At 39.8% G+C, this 12,078-nt stretch overlaps 1 protein-coding gene across 1 annotated transcript in view; it reads left to right on the top strand.

The window, feature by feature from the left end:
- Positions 1–12,078, top strand: part of ARHGEF4 (Rho guanine nucleotide exchange factor 4) — a 189,948-nt gene that overhangs the window by 132,364 nt on the left and 45,506 nt on the right. Inside the window, exon 5 of the mRNA XM_052803778.1 lies at positions 9,440–9,579. Coding sequence (XP_052659738.1) covers positions 9,440–9,579 — 140 coding nt within the window. The remainder of the gene's footprint in view (positions 1–9,439; positions 9,580–12,078) is intronic.

Genomic DNA, 12,078 nt, shown 5'->3' with positions numbered 1-12,078 from the left:
TTTGCCTTCTTTGTTTGTGTAATATTGTGTGATTCAAACATGTATGCTGCAAAAAGCCTGATCCCTTAGCTAACACAGCAATTGTTAAATAATATTAATCCTTGATTTCCTGTTTTTCCTTCAGAAATATTTGGTAGCTTGATCTTGGGGATTTTCTTAGAACTCAGATTAAAATATAAATAGGGACAGAGGGATTTCCTAAAGGTAAAGCAGTTTTACCAGTATTTTTAATGAAAAGCCTGTAGCCCCAGCATGAAACCAGAAGGTCTGCTGTGCTACATGAAGACTGGTCATTCAAAATAATGTCAACAAAACAATCTTGCTGCCCCTTGAGACTTACACTTGATAATGCACAAGAGCAATTGAAAGTCTTCTCATGGCATTCATTTTTAATTACTTCTGTGTTACAAGGTCATAGATATAAGCCACTTGTCAGCCTGGATAGCTTCACAAAGATAAAGACTAGATTTATAGCATTATGCAGAATTCTGGGAAAAAACAAAGGTCACATTTTTCGAATTTAAGTGTTCGAAGTTAACCTCTTAAATCCATCTTCAGACGCTTATATAAACAGCCTGCTTTTCAGAATTGCCAAGCAGTGGCTTTTTGTGCTGACTTTGCTGGAAACAGTATGCGCCCAGTGCATTTGTGTTACTCATTTTATCGGTTAGCTAGCTATAGGCTTGCAGGCCTCATTTCAGGTTCTGGTGTTAGTTTTGTTTTAACAAAAGGTGGCTTCATTGTCAAAGGTCTTAAATTATTATCAAGACAATTCTTCACTCTTAATCATTCAAGTTATAGTGCTGATTACTCCATTATAAGAAAGACCCATGTCTTTTTTTTTTTCCTGCTCAAGGTTTGACTGTCATGAAAATAGCATAAGGAAATTGATATTTCCATGCAAAGTTGGCATGACTGGGTGCAACATTTTAAAGACTTTTGTCATATGAATTGTTTTACTTCCTAGGGACAAGTCTTCATAAAAATGGCCTTAACCATTCTTTATGGCATGGTCTTTTCCAGGCCAGTAGCGTTTGTTTCTAGACTGTCACTTAAGACTGAAGAAAACCATATGCTTTTTGGCAACAAAATCTTTAGCAAAGAATTAGCTTCTGAGCTCTTGGTCTTCTGAGGGTGTACTTGGATGTAAAGACATAATAAAAGCACAGATCTTTGGAAATATAAATAAACCCAAAATTCCTACACCATGTCTACATTTTTTTCCTTTGTTTAATAAAGTAATAGGTACAAGAAAGGAGGCATTACGAGAGCCTGTGATAGCTTGGGTTTCTAACACTCTCCTGTGAGTGCTCTTATGAAGTTGTTTGAGGCGAAGCAAACATCACAGCTAAATCAATATAATTATAACAGACAAGGGCAGCGTGAGATTTGGGAGATAACAGCACTTGCATTAAGAAAACTCCAATTAAGTCACTGGAAAGTAGCTGCAGAGGTAGGAGGAATAACAATTCCTGAGAGAATATAGGGAAAGATTTTTCTATTCAAGGTCTTCATTTGAGGACTGGTGATGACTAGAAGCATTGGTTATGTTTGAATTGTTTGAGGCTTTTTTATTTGCTTTCTGGAGGAAAAAAAAGATTAAAACACAGAGTTTGAGTATGTTTGAGTATGAACCAGGGCTTTGGTTCAGCTGAACTCAGATTAAGTAATGGCAGAACAGTAAGACTCAGTAGCAGTAAGATAGTGTGGCTCCTTTGTACCTACAGGCAAGTTTCATATACTTGTGCAAGCAAAATTGAGAGAAGCCCGAAGGTGACCTTTAGGAGTAATGCTATGTGTAACTGTGCACTGAAGTAGTGGCAGGTGTTGAGATCATATAGGGGAATCTGTGGGAATAATCTTTTAAGAAAACAGTGTGTCTTTTTTTGCCAGATTGCTGATCTTCCAACTTGTGGGATGTGCCTATAAGGTTTTGAAAAGCTGGAGCAGATGCTCTCCTAAAAATAAATAAATAAAAAAAAGCCTGAAATCTTACTGACACAGCCCTTTCAAATTCATGTTTGTCAGGCTTGTCAGCTGCGCTAACACTCTTTGATGTTGCTTTTACCTCCTATGTTTGCTGTAGTAGGTGTTGTCCACTCTAAATAACTATTGTTCTGATTTCCTGGCTCATTTGCTTGAATTTCCTCAGTTGTTGTTGCACTTTTAGGTAAGAATGGGTGGATGTGGAGACATGGACATGGTATTTTCATCTTTGCAGGTGAGCTAAAAGCTCCTTCAAGGTTACTGCTGATCTGAATTGACTGATCACGCTCTACCAGACAGTGTCAGATATGTTATTTCCCAGCCAGCCGCCTGCCAGTATCTTGGGAGGCAGTTGCCTGATGAAGGGGAAGCTTTGTTGATGTTTTTCACTTCAGTGGAGGGGATTTTGATCTGGGTTTGATTTTTACTTCAAGGCATAGCAGGCACAGGCCTAAGCAGCAGAGTTGAATGGACAGGTAAAAAATCAGCTTGAGTTTGGAATGTCAGTGTTTATTACCTGTTAGAAACAGAAACGCAACCATTTTAGTCTTCCACAGAGGAAACTTTTGAAAAATTATGATGGATGGTTTCATCTACACACACCCTCTCCCCCAACTCCTTTAAGTAGCAGCTACATCAATGAATAAGAGTTGTTGTCAGGGCAGTAAATGACGTGCCAGATATTCCAACCAGTACATCCTACCAAGGTTATGGTAAAGAATGTGCTTGGATACTAGAAGGGATTTGTCTGCTAGTTTCGATTGCTACAATTGATTTAATGTTTAGATTGTGATAGGGCTTAAAGGACTGAACTAGAATTGGGCCCATCATGTTCAACGTTGTCCAGACATAAAGTAAATAGCATTTCCAAAGAAGTCCATCTGAAAAATGAGAGCAAACACGTTGGTATGGATGAGTAATTAGACCTGAGCAAATAAACATGAACACACAGAGTAGGAGGACATGCCTGCTTTTTTCCAAATCAGTAGCTGTGACAGGAACATGGCCAGTGAATTAATAGTTTGTATGCAGTATAACAGAGGGGCTTTTCAACAAAGAATCAGACTTTGGATCAAGAAAGTACATCTATGTGATTTCCTATCTGTTTTTCCCATCATGTCCACTCTTCAAATCTAGTTAAACTGCTCCCCTCTTCTCTCCCACTCCTAACAAAAAAGCAACAAAGGGACTAGGGGCAGGTATCTGCATATGTCTGCCAAGGCAAAGCAGACCAAGCTGCAAGTGCATAGCAAGTGGTAACATGGGAGTCAGAACTGCAGAGCCATTCATAATTCACATCTCTCTTCCCCATAATTATCTCCACTACCCGAGAGAGTGGAGAACTCCCTTAAGCCTCCCTGCAAGTCATTTAGATTCTAATTGGGATTTAAAAACTCTTGAAACCTGAGTGGGTGGCTCAGTGCATTATTTCTGATGAATGTTACCCTGGGTGATGCGCCCAGCAGACCCACAGAGGACCTGTGCTCAGCTTTCCATTGAAGAACTGTGTCCTTTTTGTTTTTGAGCGTGGATTTGCTCTTTGCCTCAGCTAATTAGGAACTGGTTTCATTCACAACAGCAATTCCATTTGTGGCATTGTACCAAAATGTTAATTTAATTTTGTTATGTTGAATCCTTTTCCTTCTTAATGTTTCTTTAAAATGGAGGCAATGAAGCTTGCTTTCTCCACTTAAATATTTTCTGCCTCTCCTCCCCATTCTGTATTCTTTTTTTTCCTCAAAGATTCACTGAACACAGTTTCATTGCCTGCTCAGAAATGTCACCATGAGGACCTTAGCTCTCTAAGGCTTGGCTTTGCAGGCCCATGCCCTTGGTTGTTTTTTTTGTTTGGTTGGTTTTTTTTTTTTTTCCCCCTCATGAAGCTCATACTAACTGGTCATTATTCCCTTGTTGCTAATTCCCTGCTAGACTTCCCTCTTCCTGTTAAACTGGCCCACAACCATAAGCAGAATGATGTGAGAGGGTCCATCAGCACAGTAAAGAGCTGGAGAATTGCACTGCTGGGGCAGAAGTGGGATGACATCACTCTGATGGATTTTACTGTGGCAGCTGCATAGGGACCTCCATATATCAAGCAGCTGATAAATGAAGCACCTAATTCAGAACAGGACTGATGGAGGCTGCAGCACTACTGTGGCAGCTATTTCTAAGGGAGATGAGGGTTTAGCAATTCAGAATGGATGAAGAGGAGGGTGGAGGGGCTCTTTTTACCTGGGCAATGTAGTCTGGGTTTGGTTTCCCCACCCCAGGCACCCCTTCCATTTGTTTATCATCTTAAATCTCTTGAACTGCTCCCTTCACCAGCTGCAATGCACTTTCCTGTGGGCACTGCACACAACCACAGCAATCTCTGCTCAGTGAGGCAGAGGGAATGATGTTGCTAGCTCTGAATTAATTTGCTCTGTGAGTGTAAATCAGGCTCCTGCTGTTATTTCGGTGAATTATTTTAAATGTAAATGCTACGGAGACAAATTAAATGTGTGGCTATGGTACTGAAAAAGCACACTTGAAAGAGCGATACTTCAAATACACAAAAGTTGTTCCCTTTGTCATTAATATAATGTGCTTTTAATAAACTATGGATGCTCTTGGCTTTCAAAACTGTCTGTAATCATCATGGATTCCTGTCCCAGCCTTTCCCCTAAAGCTGTAGGCTGTAAGTCAAGTGAAAACAGATAACCAAAATTTTGGGGAAACTGCCTCTAGCCCATTTCCCTTCAGTCCTGGGTCATTGTTCAGGCTTCTGACCCAGGCACATGGTTGGACCTCCTTGCTAACGGGGAGCTACTGGGGCTTATTCTGAGACATAAACCTATGTGACTTTGAGAGATTTTAAGAGGCTGTGCTAGATTTGGGGCTCCAGTGCCCAGCTGTTCTGAGGAAACTGTTCTAGAAATTTATTCTGTGTTTCTCCAGTGAGAGGGTGGGATATTTTTTTTTTTTGTGGTGGTGGTGGTAGTTTTTGTTTGTTTTGTGGTTTTTCTTTTTGCCAACAACAACTTGTGTTCACTAATTCCTGGTACTTGGAATGTATGAAGCAGGTCCATCCTTTGAGAGAGAAGAGGAGCTCAGACATGGCGAACAGTGTCACCTGTACTAGGTGACACTAGTCTTAACTGAACTCTGGACTATGGCTACGACTACCATTGTCGTGGTTAATACTTATTTTCAGTCTGTGACCTTCAGTAGATCATCTAAGCCCAACTTCTTTTGGTTTCCCACCAGTCAGATGAACAACACAAGGTTTATCTCATTTTTGCCTCCCCGCCATCTTCTGTTGGTTATTAAGATCAAGACTGTCCCAGTGTAGCCCAGCTGTTTTGTTCTCCAGTGTCAAATAGGCTTGATTGTGGCTTCCAAGAGTAAACATCCTACTATAAGCTGCCTGTATGCATTTCAAATTATCCAAACCTAACCTATAAGCAGGATGCAGCTGGCAGGCCACTAGCAGGGGTGGCTATGAGCTGTATAGCCGTGGTTTATATTGTGGCCATTGCATGGCTTGTCTCTCACTGTGGGCACAGAGTGCTCTTCTGTGTGAAACCACAGAGCTGATAACAGCTCCAATGGCTTTCTGATGAGATGAAGAGCTCTGTAACTGTGTAGAAGTACCTCTCAGGGTTCCTTGGCGTCAACCTTTTACATGCTCCCCTTCAGCAAGGTGGGGGCACAAGCAGAGCCCAGTCAGGACCCTTCCCACTGCTGACAGCTTATGCCTGCATGCCAAAGCCTGTAGGAAGGTGTAAGGGTGAAGCCATATACCTTCTTCTTCTGGAAACTTTTTTATCAAGCTTTATTTGATTTTTATAGAATTCTTGCCTTTTGTTTTTGTGACTGTTCCTGAATGTAGCCTGTCTCAGTGCTGTCTGCTCAGGCACTTGAATGAAGACCACCTGTGCCAGTCACTGTCTTCAGTGCCATTTTTTGTATGACTTTTACTGCTTCATATCCTCAAGATATTTCTTCATGGAGTTGTGCATAAAAAAGGGTTTGTGTGTCATTATTTCATGAGCTACTATTGCTAGAATTATCAATCTGCTTTTGTACTTTAATGACCTAAATCCCAAGCTTGGGCTTGGACTAACAACAGTATAAAGCGGAGTTTTAATACTTGCACAGAAGGTTGTAGTATTGAATGTTGGTAACAACCCCTCCCTGTGTTCCTATATATGGGATTTGTTGCCATATTTAGTGAAATTTATCAGGACAGCCGTATAAAATATGGAGAAATCTGCTTGAGCTAATTGGTTGCTTGGCATTATTTTTTGACAGAACATTGTTCTTTGGTGTTGCCTGGTTGCCAGGGACAGATCAGATAAGTGGTTTCAGAGAGACACAGAGAAGCCAGCTGTGACCGTACCAGTGGATTTCGGTGTTAAAGAGAGATGAGCATTTGTGGGGGCAGGAATGAGGCATCCGAGTCAACTACTGTGCAGCTTAATAGCTGCCTGTCCAACTAGGACTGTGCTGTTGAGGAAGCTGATAGACTATTTTAGCAATCTCTGCTAACTTGTCTTTAAAGATTTTTGTATAGTGCTTGCTTCTTTTCTACATGACCTAGTTTATGCTTAGCATGTTGAGTCACCACCTACATTAAAAGTCTTCATTCTCCTACTTCCTTGATGGATTTCTAGTGCATTGGGTCACCATTCTAGACCACTGTTTTATTTATTTATTTGTAATCATGTCTCCTGTGTAAGCTGCTTCAGAGCAAATCCTTATTTTTCACTAGTTTTATTCCTCCCTGGAACATCATTTAATTTGGGAAAACATATAATGGCTATCCTGGGCCATTCTTCCTCAAGGATTGAGAACTTTTGTATGACTATGAACTGCATTTTTTGGTGAAATATGTCCATGAGGACTTTTCTGCCAGGAAAGCTAATCCAAAATGCAGTAGGAGGTTTTGACACTGCAGAAAATTGATGAGCTTGGTAAGATCAGAGAAGAAAAACATATCTCTGGTAAAAGCAAACACAGCTTTCAAGGCACTTAGCAGAGGTATAGAGCATTTTAAATAATACAGATAAATATCTCCCTGGAGCTTTTGCTTTTTCATCTAAGCACAGAATGGAGAACAAATTGGAAAATATGGGGGGCAAAACCAAAAGCTTTAAAGATGTCAATGAACATTTTTTAAGCTGAAAATTACTTTTAGCGGTGAAAATAGCAGAAGATGCATAAGGCAAAAGCGATGAAGCTGTGCATAAAATAAGGGAAAATGAGATCAGAGGGATGCAAAGGAAGTTTTGAATTAAGTGACTGCTAACTCCCTTTTTATAAATGATTTATTTGTTCTTGAAAAACATTTCTAATTTGTTTTTGTTGCTGTACTAATACACTGAAAATTGTTCATTACTATCAGACAAATGTTCTTCAGACAGTCTATGAGCAAAACGTGATACTTTAATGCTCTTTAAAAGAAATAAATTTAAGTGCAAACCATGGTCATTCTGCATAAAATGATAACATCAGTGGCATTCTAGCTGGTTTTGAGCTTTGTAGTAATGGGCTAGGTCTTAGCCACAGAATTGCTTTATATGCATTCTATACTACTGGCACGTATTCGGTAGAGGACTTCTGTATAATGATATGATGTGTCAGAGCAAAGCTATGAAAATGCTTGATTTTTTGTGAAATGTCACTTAAAACTGAATGGTTGGGCAGTTACACACTTTCACAGAAAATTCTGCTTTAATCATAAGCTCATATGCACCACCATGTCCTGAACTGCCATCAATATTGAATGGAGTTCCAGGTTTAGACAATGAATATGTCCTTGCTATGTTGTGCGTATTTATTGAATTCAAAGCATAAACAATCAAGTATTTAGTTCAAAAATAGCTCGTACTCCATTCATTCTGATGTCAAGTTACTGCACTGAACTGATAGCTGCTACACTGAATTTATACCTCACCATGTTATTAGAAGTAATCAAGTGATGCGGCCTTAACAAAACATCACGTGTAATGAAAGCATTGACAAGGACGATCTTTGCAGGTCTTGCTGTAACCTCTGACAGCACTTTATTTTCTATTACTAGGGAGCTTTGCTTTCAGGTAATAATAAGCTAACGAACCCTTAGGCACTTTTTCTTGGCCCATTGACAAAATTGGGTTCATAAGATGCAGTTGCATTATGAAGTGAAATGAAGGCTCAAGAACAGGCTTATGTGTTCCCAGATTCTGACTGGTGCTTTTCCTATCCAAGCTGCACAAGATCAAGCTAAAGGGTTTTTTTTTTTTCACCTGTTCTGCAAAAAGTTTCAGTGTGACATCATGTGTAACTTGGACAGCCAAGACTGTCACCAGGAGTGCCGATATAAATATCTGTGTTTTCACTTCATTCAGTTCTCCTACTGTAGCTGTGTCAAGTCCATTAAGCTAAAATTACTAGTTATATCAGCTGTTGTTCTCTGCATCATGATTGTGTTAGATACTTACTTGCACAGAAATCTTTGTGAAGCCCTCCTCTTTATCATGGCAACTGCAGTTGCTAATCCAGATGAATATGTCAGCAAATATTTTCTTTAATCACTGACATTTTTCACAGATTTTGAGAACAGAATGTTTACGCTCAGTAGCCTATACAGGTATGGGATGAATGAATGATTGGTCAACATGCCACTAAAGGGTATTTGCTAATACCTTGAGGAGACCTTAGGAAAAGGTTCCTGCCTATGAAACAGATGAAGCGCCATTTTCTTCTATGCAAGGAGTATAAATGCCATATTTGTATTTCTCTCAGGCTTATGCTTCTATCTTGAGACTTCAATGCTTGTTCTAGCTACAGACAGCTAACCCTCCATTATCTGTAGCTTATTAGGGGCTGGGCTGAGCAGAATGGCCCTTCTGTGGTAATAATGGATACTTCTGTAGCAAACACTCTTTTAGGCAACAAAAAGGGTTCCCAAATTAAACAGATGTGTGGACAAAGAGGAAGGTGAATGTTTTTCCCAAAGGCTGAGACTTTCCTTGGTCTGATAAGATTTGGTAAATCATAATCATCAAGGTATGAATTGGCAGACATGAGCTTGTTACCTAGTCAAGTTTCCTGTCAACACAGCAATGTCACAATGAAATCATGTTTGCATCTTTGCCCTGTGCCTTTTTTTCAGAGCCTGTTTTCTTATTTCTATTTGAACTTTTCTGTGCAACATGCAGCAGTTGTTGAATTTTTTAAAATCATACTTTCCAGTCTAGAAAAAGACACAATCATTTATGGCAACAAAACACAAATGGAGAAAAATTATCTGAAAAATGGGCATGCACCAGGCTGGAATTGTGCCCTGCAATTGCCTATATAGCTTCCTTGTGTTTTCTTCCTTTATGCTATGTTATAGTGTCCCTCACTGCAGCCAAGCTCATATAATTGATGCAGTGCTGCTGAGGATCTTGTGGTCTATATCAATTTGTTGTTTTTGTTGTTGCAGTGATTGCTGATGGGCCACTGGATAAGACAGCTCTAACAGACGATGTGGGAAGTGAGGAGGACCTGTATGAGGACTTCCGGAGCTCCAACCACCGCTACGGCCACCCTGGGGGAGGCGGAGAGCAGCTTGCCATCAATGAGGTATTGCACTGGGTGGTTTCTGACAGACAGGATAAGGAAGGATGCTGGTTCTTGTTGTGAACTGTAAGAGAGGTCAATAACCAAACCAATAATGGCAAACTGGATGGGGCTTCAAATGTCATTTACTGTGGGTACCATTTACAACTGAGTAATGACAGGGTCTGGGCCTTCTGTCAGGGTGTTGTCCCTAATGGTAGAGGATGACAGTGTAAGGTAATGCAGAACCACAGGTCCTAGGCACGTAACCCTCCTCTTAGGTGTTTTGGGGCAGGAAGTTTAAAACCATTAACGAGCAGCCTGAAGGGCTGGTGTGAGACTTGAAGTGTGATGTACTGAAGGCATAAAGGAAATGTTGAAAAAAAACCTGCTTTACATACTTCTTTATTGGTAGATGAGAAGGGTGCAAAGTTTAACCTAGGCTTGGTCTTCACTGCTTCTTCCTGTTCCCCAGTAAACTCACTCTAGGGATGTGAAAGACATGCTTTTTTAGTCAGTGCTTTTAGCTATTTTCTTTTATGATGCTGACACCGGTAAACTTGAGATCAGCAATTTAAAAATGTACTACTTAATTTAACTGATGTGATGAGCAACATATTAACAGGATTTAAGATGTTTTTTCTGCAAAAATACAATGGCTTTGTCTAATGCGTTAGAACTGGCATCCTGTTACGGAATGCTTTTTTGGTGGGGTGAACTAATAAGCTTTTTCATTGGAAGAGTGGAGCGTGCTCACCATATAAGTGATCTCTTGCACTCTTACACCTTCCTTCTCTCTTCACTATACTCCATTACCTTTACATGACCTTCACAAGATGAGAACGCAAGGATAAAAGATGTATTGTATAACTGAAACTATGTTGACTGAGGCTCTGTGCCTGTATGTTTGATATATACAGCGATGGGGCTTCTGGGGTCTAGAAAAGCTCCAGAAAGCTGCACAGTGAGGATAACAGCTTTTCTTCAAAAACAACAGCAGCAAATGCTCTTCTAGCAGTTTTCCTGCTCCTAGCGCTCAGAATCCCTGACTACAGCCCTGGGTGCCTGGGGTAAGGAAGAGACTTGCTATATTTACTTCCCCTATTGCTTACATCCTATGGTTATCAAACCATGGCCAGATCTTTTTGATTTAACCTCAGCTGTTTTGGGCTCTTGTCACTGGCAAGCAAACATTAGTAGAACACCAGAAAATCTTGAGTTGCATTCTCCCACATTTACCTGGTGTGTTTGTGAAAGAGTCCCAAGCACCACAGGAGTGAGTCCCATAGTGTGCACTGAGAGCGTGAGAGGAAGATTCTAAGATTCTGCTTCTTTCCCATTCAGGCACTTGCCTTGGTAAGTCTTCTTAGTGTGTCTCATCAAACAGAACATTGTCTGGATTTTCGTTCCCTTTTTTTAAAGGAAAAGGCAAAATATTTTATTTTTTTAAAGGAAATCTTCACAACTCTTTAAAAGCAGGAAAAAAATTAACTTGGCAGTGGGTCTATATATCCATCATGCATGTTGTGATTTTCTCTCTCATCATTCATTATTATTGAGAACAATTGTTTTTCTTTTCTTAAAAGTTCGCTTTATTAGAGTAAAATTTCATCATTTAACTTCTAATCAGGAAAGCAAATGGATGTGTCCAAAGCAAGTGTAATTTGTATAGTCTTTGAAGCATATGTGGAGTTTTGTTGGCTGGCTGACTGGCAGAAAAAAGATTATTTTTGGCTTGTTCCCTAGAAGCTTGCCTGTTCAGGGGCCAACAAAACTGTAAGAACAGGCAGTACATTATTTACTTTGTCAACTGGTTCCTACGGGTAATTAACCCATCACTTAGCTTCACTGAGCCTTAGCAAAGTGCTTTCCTACACAATCACTTCCTGGAACAAAAGAGTACAGTAAAATACAAAATCTCTGAGGTGAAATACTAAATCTGTGAGGTAGGGATTTTACATGAACAGACATCTTATGTGTTAGAATTGAAATATCTCAAATAGCTGGCAATCGGACAGGCTTATCTTCATCTTCCCTGCTGGACCAAAAGCTGGGTATTGATTAGTCTTGAGTATTTTCTGTAGTAGTGCTAGGAGTGATGTAGGGTGAAGATACCAGTGTCCAATCATTTAGTCACATTTTGTGAGTAGTCTTGTCTTTGTTTTATTGCATTCCAAAACATGTTTTATTGCTTGTGGATAAGGAAACTATGGTAACCGCATTATTCTTAGCCTTCTTGGAAGAAGTAGCTTTCAAATAAATAGAGAAGGTTGAAATACATTTTTAAGGCATTTGGCAGACCAAGTGTTGCATTAAAAAACAAAATGCCCAGCCACTGAGTTTTAGATCATTTTGGATAAAGAGAAAATGGTTATGAAATAAAAAATAAAAACCCTTTCATAAAACTAGAATAATTTATTGGCAAGAAGACTAGAGGAATAGAAGAAAGCTGGAAAGGTTGTATAGAGCCCACCTAAGAAGATCAGCATGAGAGTGTGTAAGAGCCAAGAAAAACTCAATCAA

This window comes from Harpia harpyja, chromosome 12 (assembly GCF_026419915.1).
Source record: "Harpia harpyja isolate bHarHar1 chromosome 12, bHarHar1 primary haplotype, whole genome shotgun sequence".
NCBI classification, from domain to species: Eukaryota; Metazoa; Chordata; class Aves; order Accipitriformes; family Accipitridae; genus Harpia; species Harpia harpyja.
The sequence above is the reverse complement of the archived record's forward strand: the minus strand, read 5'-3'. Positions and strand labels throughout refer to the sequence as shown.